Genomic DNA, 13,180 nt, shown 5'->3' with positions numbered 1-13,180 from the left:
CTCCCGTGCTCAGCATTCCAGCCAATAGAACAGCTCAGTGTGACAGCAGACTGGAAGGCAGAATATGAACAAAATACTTTTGTGTGTCCAGGACCCAGAGATTTTCAAATGGAAGTGAAGCCACCCTAATTTTTCTGATGTTACGCTCACAATTTCTGAATAAATGTTTTCCAAGACATACGCTCTAGTAATTTGTTTTTGCCTTTTCCTCTTCCATTTAAGAGGAAACGAGAGCTTTGTGAAAAACAAAATGACTTAAATATTCCTTTAAAATAATATGTAACACTTTTGGAGGGAAAAGTGCAATTTGTAGCATTTTTGTATGCCAGGTACCCTCTTATGTTAAGGACCTTCAAATTCCCTTAGTCCTCTACAGAAGGCTTAGAGTTAGAGATGCATTTTGTTTAAAACAGTATTAGACTTCTAAAAACAGTTCTTTACAGGACAATAGATCTATTAATACATAACAGATAGAATACATCCTTTCAGTGCAATAAAAGTTCAAGTGGATTAATTTACGGATTTAAAGACAATACTAGTGTATATATGTGTGTGTGTATATATAAATACAGTGATACAAATATAGAATGCATTACGGAAATAATGATAATATTTTAATTCGTCATTTATATTAAAACTCTTTTGGATTTGTAAATAAATTACATAGAGATAGCAACATTTTGAAATATTTATAAAAGTAGCAAATACCTGAAGTACTCACAGCAGTGGAGTAAGGTGTATGAGCTCCTGTATTTTCAGCCCAGCAGCCACAGCCATAAAGAGCTGCCTGTGGAAAGAAACACAGCTTTCATAAATTTAAATACCCAAGCTATTGGGTTGTTTCAATCCCTTAAAAAACAAACAAACAAAAAGGACAAAAAAAGGAACCTGAGAAAAATCCAAGTATTAATACAACAGATCAGAAAATCATAACAGTTAAAATAAAAATTCCAATCCATTTTGGTGTATTTTCCAATACCACTTTTCAGAACTGAGTGATTATCTCTAGAGGTATAGTATTCTAACCTAACCTTAGAAAAAATTAAGTATAAATATCAAAACAAAATAACGCCAACTGTTCCCTTTCATATAAAGTCCCTTTCATTCTCCTATTCCAAAAGGAAATCTTTAATATGTTTTGAAAGAGACAGATGACAGTGGCAAAAGTACACCAAAAATACACCTCTGCAGCAGAGTATGGCATTATTTCTGATGCATTTCAAAACTCCCTTGTTTAATAACAATAAAGAATGCCTATAACTGATTTGTTCTTTTAATACCATTGTCACTTCTACCAATTCATAAGATTATTTAAAAATTGAATAGCTAGGACAACTTCCCTAAATATTGATAAAAATCCTATTTAAAAACACTTCAAGTATTTGAGAGTCCTTGTAGTAAGCAAGAGGTATTTAAGGCTGAAAATTAAATATTACGAGCTCTGGCAAAAGGTAAACTAAAGAAAAAGTTCTTACCTATCAATGTCTTATAACACTGATGCAGTACACTAAAAACAAAACTTACATTCCAAGGCAGTGATAATACCTTCAGAGTTTAATGGGAAAGGGAGGGAGAACATCAGTTTGCTACCACAGCTCTACTGAACAGGCATTCCCAAGTGAAAACATATTATCACCTGACCAACTCTTCCAGGATGCTTTAGTGCTAAACCTCCACTGGAGACAGCAGCAGCGACATTTCCTTCTTGGTCAACAACAACTGCACCAACTGTATCCAGTGTTCCTGAGTCGTTCTCCTGCAGCATACACAAACAGAAATAACTACTAAAATAGCAAATTAAAGTCAGGTTATGCTGTTTAGGAGTGTGCAAACTAACGTGCACAGAACCAAGTGGCAGATCCATCGACAAAACTGATTTGTTATCATGCATATTGTACTGGTAGTGCTGCCATGAATCTTCCCAAAATGTTCTCTTGCCTCAGACAAGACCTGAAGAAAGCTTCTCTGGAAACAAGAAGGAAATAAGTATCTCACAACTCATCCAATGCTTAGATTACCTGCCTTTATTCACAAAAGCACCAAAAATCCTTTTATGCTAGTGATGCACACTTGTCCACTAAGAAGTGAATCAGGAATTCATTCCAAAGATACCGTATCAAAAGACCTCTCCCAAAAGCTTTGAGGTGGCATTTTCAGAGACTTCTGATCTTTAAAACTATATACGATTTTAAAAAAGACACACACACACAACCAAATCAAAAGAAAACAGAATTCACAAGCAGCAATTTACCACATAAAGAGAAAATTCAAATATTCTGAGCAAGACAGGAAATTCCCCCCCCCCCCAGACAGATTCTTTCTGCCACGTTTATTCTTATTTTAGCAATCTCCAGTGGCATCCTGGTTGAAACAAATTACCCTCCACTCCCTCTGGATTGCTCAAAACGTCTCCTTATTTCCATCACTTCCAAGGCACATTTCCTCCCCTAAAAGCGGGGGTCTTTCAGCATCTATTCCTGATGCAAGCTCTCTGCCTACTGTCTCACAAACACTTCAGCTCTCACCTCTCACCCTCCAATCTCCCCTTCCTTCCCCTGTTTCCTTAACACACTCCTCAGTCACTCTATCAGAAAGAGCAGTTTTCCCCTCTGCCTAAGCTTCCCATAGATTCCCCTCTCTGCCCAACCCATTGCAAGGCACTCTGACTTCATGCCCAGCTGCACACTTTTAATAGGACACAGCATACAGTATGCATAAAATAAAATGAATAAACAACACTGATACATCATCCATCACACACACCAAAGATGAACACTGTTTCTGCACAAGCCCTCAACCCATGAACTAATCGTTCTTTCCTCTCTAGAAATCAACCTGCTTTAAAAAATAATGTAAAGTGAAGTAAAAATAAAACTCATTTAAGCAAATAAACCCTGTTAAGCTATATTTTTTTCATATAAACATGTTTTTTTCTGGACTAGAACCCAGGTGAAAAAGCAAGCTAAAAAAATCTATATCCAATTATTCAACTTCAAATCATCCAGCTCCCATCATCAATGAAAATTTACTTGGGCAAACAGAGTCACTTATCAAGCAGAATCCCTATGAGACTCATGCTCGTGATACTCTGGCCACATTTCGCATAGATATAACGCCTTCAAACTAGCTGTTAGGAACAATTTCTTTACTCTGAGCATGCTGAAACACTGGGACAGGCTTCCTAGAGAGGTGGTTGATGCCCCAAGCCTGTCAGTGTTCAAGAGACATTCGGACAATGCCTTTAACGATACGCTTAAGTTTTGGTCAGCCCTGAAGTGGTCAGGCAGCTGGACTAAATCATCTCTGGAGGCCCCTTCCAACTGAAATATTCTAATTGAGTTACTATTGCACCAGTCTTGAAATGAAATACATATAATGCAATACTAGTGTTCTACAGTATTTTTCGTGCAACTGGAACCCCTAAGCAGGAGTGTCATCCTCAGCTTTAACCCAGGACAACAGTAAGCTTCCTCTCTTGAACTACACACCTGAACAAGTTGTGCACGCAGGAGCTGGCCATATTCAATATTAAAACAGATGGATGCCCTAAAAGTAAAGCAGAATAACTGAAAAGAGAAGAAGAGGTGAAAAATTACAGATCCTAATTCAGATATTATTAACCCAATTAGAACACTACTCAGTGGATTGCAAAGATACTGCACAGTGGAGCAGGCTGCTCACTGGAGGTGCAGACTCCCAGTCCGTGGAGATTTTCAAGATTAGACTGGATAAAGTTCTTCCAAACTTCTATGGTTCTATGATTTCCATATAGAGAAGAAACACTAATAGGATGCAGGTTTTGTTGTCTATCCCTTGCCCCCACTTTTATCAAAGGAAATTATACCCCCAACAAAAAATACATTGATAGACAACTACAGATGTGAAAATCAAGCCCATCAAAGTTAGGAAATGCCAGAATAAAGGCCACCTGTATAACCTTAATTCATGTTAAATCAAAGACTTGGGGTTCCCATAACAAACAGAAATACACATTAGATAGATGAGGCTCAGAATAGACCAGTATGTTTTCCATATCATCTGACAGCAAAGAAAAAATGCTTGCAGCCTTTTTTTCGCAGCATCTTATTGCTCAATCTGTCATCTAACTTCAGATCTTACTTGCATATTTGCCTTCCACATTTTTTTTTTCAGAGATATTTTAATCAAAAACCCGCAAGCATTTACAAATATATGTCTCATGAAAACTTTCTTCAGCATTATTTTCTTTAAAAATTATTTTCTTTATAAGAAGATCTATTTCATATCAGTATTTGCTGGCAATACAGCGGTATAGTTTGCTTGTTTGGGTTGATTTTATTTTAAGATAGGGAAATTTAGGAGGCTGGAATTTTTTATTTTTTTAAGGGAAATGCCTTTTTTAACATGCCGCAACGCCCCCCCCCCCCCCCAGCCTTCTGAAGGAAATTTGTATCAGTAAAACAAAGCAAATCTGCATTCCGCTTCACAGAACAGAAGTAGGGGCTGGGGTGTAGACTGTGATTAGAAAAAGAATCACTGCTGCTGTTACTTTTACCTTTACTCAGCAAACTCAAAACCAGCGTGGACCAGTTCTATTCCACATCCAGTGGGAAAATACATGATTGAATCTATTCTAGATTTATCTCTACATTTGTTCCCATTTCAACACTATTGACTTTACACTCTTGTGACACCATGAATGTCTACAGTTCAGCCTTAAAGACTTTCAATGACACGTTTCAGCTCTACAAACCATATGAACATCGAAAGATTCAGGATCCTGTCAAGTTGATACCAAGACAATCACCAGAAATATGTTAAATGCTACAATTCACAAAGTTTAAATATATATAGATAGATATATACACACGGACACATTATATATGTTTTATATATATATATTATACATATATATATATATATGTTACATATATATATATATATTTTAAAGCAGGCAAACTTAACAGACTGTCAAAACTCTAAAATAAGTCCAAATTCCATATGGGTCCAAGACGGACTATAAGTGATCCAGCTTGCTAGCCCGTAGGTTTTTATGTATTTAATTCATAAATTTAACACCTTAGACTTCAAAATTTTGCAAGTTCTTGAGGAAACTTTATTATTACTTGGCCATATCTGTTAACAAATTCCATATTTAACTTAAGCTAATAATTTATATTAACAAGTCAATTTCAAAAGCAGTTTGGGAGTTTTAACAATGTAGTACCACAATTTAAAAATAATCTGTTATGTAGTTTGTATTTAGTTTTCCCATGGAATTTTATTACGTTTTAACAGCGTCTCAATCTTTTACAGATTAGTATATTTAATTTTTTATCAAAAGCTACATTTTCAGAACTGTACATTTTTACCTGGTTAAATTTAAACTTAACAGCTTAAGATTCCAGTTAATTTTGACCTGTCTTTCTTGATCAGCGATACTATATCTTTACTTAATCCTTTCAGTTATGTTTTCCATTCAAATTTAAATTTGTTAACATCCTTTCTACCTTGCTCTTCTTCTGACTTCTCAAATTTAAGAGATGAAAAATGACCAGGGTTTATAACAACTGTGCAGTACTGCGGCACATGAAGCAGATAAGAGACTGAAAGTAGACGAACAAAAAATACAGCTACCAACTCTTGCTTACAGGGACAGGTCCCCAGCTCCAGAGAAGCACAATAAATACAAAAATAAAATGAGTATTTAACAATTAAAACTTAACCTTAACGAGAATGGTCACTTTTAAGTATTCATGTATTTAAGTAGCTATAAAACATATTTTTAAGTTTTTATGAGAGCTTGGCTTTGACAATATGAGTTTGGAGATCACAGTTCACGTGCCTCATCCTTGATAAACAGTCCCTTTCTAGCAGCCTAGTAAGAACTATTCTACCGCTCTTGTAAAATTTGCTCTCACAGGATTTTTCATTTCTATTTCATTTTGAGGAGTTAAAACTGCATTTATCCTATGCTCTGTGCAGTAGGACAAGCAGTCCACTTTGCCAGCATGGTTTGGTCTTCACCCCCCCTCCGTGGACAAGATGCACCCAGAATGTGGACAAAACCACTGTGTTACTTTACTGCATTACTTACCGGTGAGTAGAGCTCTATTTGATCACCTCCTTTACCTACCATCACTGGCCTTTGAGGGTCTCCCACAAGTGCTGCACATGACTCTGGAGCCCTTGAAATTTCAAATTGCAGGTCGGTAAGCTCATGCATTGGCATATGTTTCAAGCATTGACTTGCCCCTTATTACATGAACTCCAATACTACACAGAGACCCCTCCTCCCTCAGTTACATTTTAACACCGTTAGGAAATGGAAGTTTCACAAGGAAATGCATGAAGTCACCTGAACAGGAAAAGTTCCAAAGCCAGTTAATAACTTTCTCCCTCCTCTAGCCTTACTTTCTTTACAGGTCTTACCTCCCTGAATATTGAAAATTAGCACCCTGATACAGAAAAGTCCTGATCTGAGAACCAAGAAGAAAAATGCTGAATTTATCACTGGTTTGCATTTGCATGGCAAAAAAAAAAAAGTTGCATTCTCTGTAGTCCAACTCTCTAGGATTTGTATATTATTTATACCAACATATGCAACTAAATAAGGCAGTGGTCAGTCAGGTTACCAAAGCAAAAAGAAGCGGCCAACCCAAATGGCCACAGGCTCCACATAAAACACAAGGGTTTAATTTATTTAGCTAAAATTTAACAGTAAGCACAAATACCATGATCAACGTTTTCAAACGATAACAAAGGCTCTAAATTTAAACTAACAGAGTGAGGGAAACAGAGGGAGTCCTAATAGTTTTGTAGTACAAGTAATAGGGGCCAGGTCAATGCTAGATGCATGCACAGATGCACATGTTTACCTACCTGATATTTCAAATTTCACCAATTCCAGCTCCATAACGCAGTGCACTCAGGAAACATTTAAAAAGTGGGAAACACTGACAGAGATCCCAAGCTAAAGAAAACGTTTCAGGAAATAATTATCCGTTTGTGTTTACATTTGTCATATTTCCACTTCAGAATAGGCAAAATACATTTTCCATAGCATAGACAAATCCAAAGTGAGAGCTTGGCTTCCAAATAGCAAAGCAGAAAGTTTTAATTTGCACTAAGTTATCATTATATCATCCAAACATATGGGTGGCCAAGGAGAAGAATCTTTTGAGGCTACATTAGTCTGATCATACGTACAACACAAAATTTATTAGCCATCAGCTGTAAGCTTACAATGACACAATAAAATTTGAAACACAAACTAACCTTTTCATTTGATTGTCTTCTTTTCTTAAGTTGAATGAGATCTGTTTCCACCTTTTCGGCCAACTCCAGCTTCCTCTTGTTCCTCTTAAAAGCTGCTAAACTAAACCCTATAAAAATATTTCAAAACCATTTAACTAAATAAAACTTACTTAACTTAAACAAATACTGATAAGTTTACATTTTGGAGGTCTCTTTCCCCACACTCTCAGCAAAAAGCATCAATAAAAAAAGCCTACAACAAAGTATTTAAGTTCCAGTACAAGATGTTTACATCTTTTCCTAAACGAAAAAAGTTCTACTATTGTTCAGAAACAGCGATGGGTAAAATAACTAGTAGAAACAAGTTGCAGAACACATATGGAAGCTATGTCGGTCTAAATATCACTCTGTTTGGCAAAGTAGCAGCACTACACAGAAGAGAATGGAATAAATGGCTTGCATTAAAATTATTGTTTTTGACTGCTGACAAGTAAATAGATACCATGTGAGCTCATTCTGATATCCGTAAAATTAGGCTACTACTTTATTACCTTAATTGAATATCTATATGTTTACCCATATATTTAAAGCCACACAATAATCAAGCACTATTTTTATGTTCCATAATCCAACACAGTATAAAGACCAGCTAGGTCTTGAAAAGACAAACATGTATTTTCCACATCTATGTCCCACATTCAGAACCTAAGTGTTTCCTAAAGTGCAATAAAAAAAATATTTTAAAAATGTTATGCTGAAGAGTCCAAAATGACAAGTTGCCATTTTACAAGTTTCAGTCCATGAGTAACCGGCAGATATTGACAAATTGACTTCAAATCAGTTATGACTTATTATTATCTACATATTGACTTAACATTTCCATTGAAATGTAGAGAAAAAAGGGGAGAACAATGTCTTTTGTCACTTGTTCAGACAGGGAATATAAGTTATTTGGAGGGCAGAGGTATACACAGGTAGGTCACTAATTCAGTGGAAGGTAAAAAGCACAGGTTTCCTATTTAAACTATAAACTATAACTTTTTAAAATGTCTTTTTAAATGAAATTCATAATACAGCTATATCCCTGTTATTCAGAAGACCAGAACAGCTGCAAGAATAGGCAATGAATAAAATCAATACTGCAGAGCCAGAAGAAAACAACGCTTTCATTTACAGCTCTCACACAGTCCAGACAGTGAGCATTTTACTTCTTTGAAGCTTCCTATCCAGATACCAAAATCATCTAGCGAACTCTCCTTTAAACCTGTTTGAAGTCCACAAAAAACAACCTTAGCCTGACACAATTATTCAAGTATATAACCTAAAAATAGTGAGAAAAATGGAATTTCTCTCCAAAAAAAATAACACATACCAGTTTCTTAAGACTGTAAGCACGTATTCATCTGCCATCACCACGAAAGGAACTCTTCCTACCATACAGAGCTGACAGATGCAGCTACTTTGGTCAATACTTTTTAACATTGGAAATGAGGTCCAAGAGGTAAAAACCAAACACTTGATAATATTAATTCAGGGAGAGTAAACAAACTAACCACAGATGAAGAACAGAATTTGTTAAACCGAAGTATCCCCAAATAAACCAAGCCAGAACACTGTTTTTTTAGCAGGACTTTTACACAGGAAAATTTGCAAGTTGACAGAACTTCAACAAGTACAGCAAATATCTATGAGCAGAGCCTTTATATGAGCAAGGAAGAGTGGTGCCTGGCCTTTGGTATTCACAAAAAGTAGCTATTATATGGGGATATATATGCCTGAGCCTGTTATCTACTGCTGCCATTGGCTCCTGCCAATTCAGAAAAAAGCTGTGCAACCAGAGAAGAAAGACAAATATGAGGGTACAACACAAGCCCATACATGAAAACCTGAACATGTTTTCCTTGTACTCCAGAATTGAATGTGAGTGGTATTCTGAAGTCTTCTGCAATATTTGCATGCTTCCAGTTTGAACATATGCTCAAGGATCACGGCAAGAATCACTGGGAACACAGGGGCTAGTTCCTAGCTGCTCTGCCAGCTTTCCAGGGTGCTGTTATATGGCCTCTCAGCATCATCACTCCAACTATACCTTGGTTGCTACTCATCCAGCCTCTTCTTCCACTACATATGACATTCGCCAAGTTTAATAGATACATTCCATCCATTCAAGTCCTCAGTCTCTAGCTAAGCAATTAAACAATTTTCAGATTTTACCTTCTGCTTTAAGATATTGTCTTTTCAAAACAATAAAAAAAATGAAGATTTGCTTTGAAGGACATCACTGATCACAGTATCTCATTAGCACTATTAATTCAAAGTGGTAGCAGTAAGCAAGGATATATACAGAAGAAGAAGTACATATTTTACTAGTTGATAAGGAAAATTAAGTAGGAAATTGGGCTAGCAATGTACCACTTTGTCCATGTTTATAGAACGAATGACTCTCATACAAAGCAATAATTTTGCATCCTTAGGTGTCAAATACTTTCAGTTCATGGGTAGCTCAACTGCCTTTTAACTGTATGCTGGGGTAAAGACTCGTTGTGCATTTTCTCTCCACTGCTTTTTTACTTTGCTGATCTCATGGGGGAGCAGTGGTGGTCTGCTCCAACAAAGACTCTTCTTCTGGATGAGCAGGTCTCTAGAACCCCAGGAGATGGTGTGGCACGTATTTTGTTGTGTCGCTTAATCTATGCCAGATGTCAAGCAGACAGATGGAGAAGACAGTTTTCTAGTACCATTGAATGACATAGGTTGGAAGGTACCTCAGGAGGTCACGTACTCCAGCCTCCTAGTAAAAGCAAGCCCAGTGCAAAAGTGCTGCACAGGAACTTATGCAGTCAAATTTTGGGTATCTTCAATGAATCCCATATCCTAATTTATGTCATTCCTCTTTCATCCTCTCCCTTGACAGCAGACACCACCATAGCTACTATGACACTTAAATGACAAACACAGAACGGCCCATGATAAGGAAGCTAGCATAGTGTTTTTCTAGAAAAAATACACAAACTTTCCCAGCTTCTTCCACCACTCAACTTTAGAGTAGTTATTAGGACAACGTTGCTTTAGCAAAGACTGATAATAATTGGCTTTCATTATTTATGGGAAATAACTATTATCAGTGATTCCTCTAGGCAGGATAAATGCCTCCAAAAATGCCTACAAAGTGACCCAAGAATCATGAAATAAAGGACGGGTTAGTAAAACAAAACCTAGCCATTTCCCTTTCTTCCTCTGACACAGATTTTTGCCCAACTGCAGATAACGAATTAAAAATAAAATGTCTGGAATCTTAAGTTTGATTTTTTCCATAATAAGGAAATAACAGCTAATAACAGGTAAAAGGCCGCCTGCCCCCATTTTACTCCTGCTTTCCAGGAACCTAGCTAGGTAAAACCACTAGGAATGCTATTTAACTGGGCAGTGCTTTGGTTGCTTTATCTTGTTCTACAGGTGACAAAGGAAACTAGAAAATACAAGTGAGCTTCATGCTAAATGAAAGAAAAAATATTTTTTTTCCTGAAAATATTCTGTAAGTTCGTCATCCTTGTCAAAGAACATACTGCGAGGTTTTGGTTCAAGAAAACATTTCATGAACTAAAAACATGCAGAATTAAAGTGTACTCGTTTAATAACGCACATACAAGATGAAGTAAAGCCCACTGGAAAATTATTTTGAAAATAAGCACTGTACACAGAAGGGAAACACCTAAACACAGAGCAGGTTCATAATTCAAATTACATCTAAGGCAAAACAAAAACTCAACTCTGCTGTGCAAGGACACAAACAAACTTCATTTGTCCTAAATGACAGTACAAAAAACACTCTCACCTTCTCCAACAAGACAGCATATTCCAAGCTTGAGAAGAGGAAAAGGACAACACAGTGTTGAAGACAGGTATGTTTTCCTAAAACAAATGCAATATAGCTACATCAGCCTGATGTTGCACCTGGGCCAAGGAAAAAGGGAAGCAAGAGATAGAGCTTATTGACTGGGAAAGGGGAGGAAGCTAGGAAAAGGATGGTAAGGGAACAGACAGGATTTTAGCTTGAAAAATTCCTGTGGCACAGTCCAGAGGTATTGTTGGAATATATGGAAAGGTATTTAGTACAGCATCCTTTGATTTACTCAAGAATTTCAAAGTTTAGATGAAAATCAGATACGTGCCTCGAGATAAAATCCTTGATGATTACTACCCAGTAATAGTATGTACACTCAATCTTAAAAGAATTGCATCTCAGAAGCCACAGAATATAACCAGCCCTTCTGTTTTGCCTTCTCGTTTATGTACATACTGTCATAAATAAAACTACTTCAGAGCTGGTGGGAGACAAGAAAAAAAAAGAACAAAAAACCCACAGCTTTACAAAATGATTGTCTGTGAGCGTTTAAATGTCATACTCAGGCCTCATCCAGATGAAAGACATGTAATGACTGACAACAAAAGCATAGCAGAACCAAAACATTATTAAAAGCTCGGGACTTCAGTTTCTCACATTTATGGCACTTGTCACAAGCCCCTGCAATGCAGCATGGGGTACCTTTAAGAACAAATCACCTTTGAGGGCCTGAAAACATCTTATCAGTCCTCCACATTCTCCCTTCAACCCCACAAGGTACCAACAGGAACTCTCCACGTGCACTCTGTACCTAAAAGCCCTACATTTTGGGTCTATTCGTGGTCAGTGGTGGAAGCACTGGGTAGAATACGTAGTCACAGCAGAGTTGTGGAAGCTGAAACAAGCACAGGGGTTTTCCTGCAGAGTAGGTTGAGTGGCTGAGCACAGAAGAGGTAGAAGCAGAACCTACTCAACACCCCTCACCTGCATGAGTGGTCGGTATTAGCAGAGGTGGTGTCAGAATACGTGCTTATTTATTACCTATAAATGTGGAAGAAAAATCTCACAGGAACACCTCACTCAAAGTGAGAACATTACAGATTTTCCCAGTTTGAAAAGGTTCCAGTATTCACATGGATGAGAAAGAACCACAAAATCTTCATTACATAATTCATCAGCACAGGCTCTTCATCTTACACGTGTATGACCATGGCTAGGCCATTAATACATTTTTTAATAGGGTTTTTACATCATTATTACCATTTTATGGAAACAGATGAGAAAGTAACCCGCAGTAAGCAGGTCAGTGGAACAAAAAGAAAGAGAACATCGGTCTGAGTCGGTTCAGAGATGTCATGTGCGTGACACTTGTCTGCCATAAAAATTCCACATCATTTTTTCATCTCTTGTACTAACCCTGTTGGCGCTCTGGATCTTTGATCATTCCCACAATTCCTGGTACTATGTTATACTATGTACAAGTAAATATTTTACCCAAAATCTTAACAGTTTACTATATAATGATACAGCAACCGACTAAATGAAACACAACTGTATTCCCCGTTCCACACCGCTCTTCCGTGATAATTCCTCCTGACCACTGAACTAAACCCTTAGCACTCAGAGGTTACACTGTGCTGTTCTGCACTGCAAACACTACACCGGGCTCACTTATAGCATCCATTTAGCCCCCTAATACCACTTCTGTTAAGTCTTTTTTGGTCACGTGCTCCCAAAATGATTCCAGAGCAGCAATCCTCTCTTCTAGTCACCTTGCACACACCTGTCTCATGCAACCCTCTTTACCCTACTTGACTTTTCTGATTCATAAAACAGAACAACTTCAAAAACAATTTTCTGTATTTCCATTTGTATATGCATCAATTTTGCATGCTGCATGCTCTCCTCCTTTGATAAAGCTCTTTAAAATCAACTCTGATGACGAAAAGTTTTAGCAACATATTTACAGGCCCTTCCCGGTTTCATCTCCCCAAGGGTAGGATTCAAGCTGACCTGATATTTTGTCTGTCCAAGGGATATTCTCCTTGAGACTGAGCTTGGAGGAAACTGACCTGTTGGAAACTACTGCTGTACGTGCAC

The 13,180-nt window shown here is 37.2% G+C and overlaps 1 protein-coding gene across 5 annotated transcripts in view; it reads right to left on the bottom strand.

Annotated features, from left to right (window-relative positions):
* TASP1 (taspase 1) overlaps positions 1-13,180 on the bottom strand; it is an 80,596-nt gene that overhangs the window by 40,513 nt on the left and 26,903 nt on the right. For 4 of the 5 annotated variants that reach the window (XM_032184905.1, XM_032184907.1, XM_032184906.1 and 1 more), the window contains exons 7-9: positions 7,258-7,364; positions 1,637-1,756; positions 709-787 (exon numbers count right to left, since the gene is read on the bottom strand). In XM_032184905.1, the coding sequence (XP_032040796.1) occupies positions 709-787; positions 1,637-1,756; positions 7,258-7,364 (306 nt within the window). The remainder of the gene's footprint in view (positions 1-708; positions 788-1,636; positions 1,757-7,257; positions 7,365-13,180) is intronic. The other variant, XM_032184908.1, reaches the window with a different exon arrangement.

Source organism: Aythya fuligula, chromosome 3, assembly GCF_009819795.1.
Source record: "Aythya fuligula isolate bAytFul2 chromosome 3, bAytFul2.pri, whole genome shotgun sequence".
Lineage (NCBI taxonomy): Eukaryota > Metazoa > Chordata > Aves > Anseriformes > Anatidae > Aythya > Aythya fuligula.
Note: the sequence above shows the minus strand (reverse complement) of the source record. Positions and strands in the feature narration are given on the sequence as shown.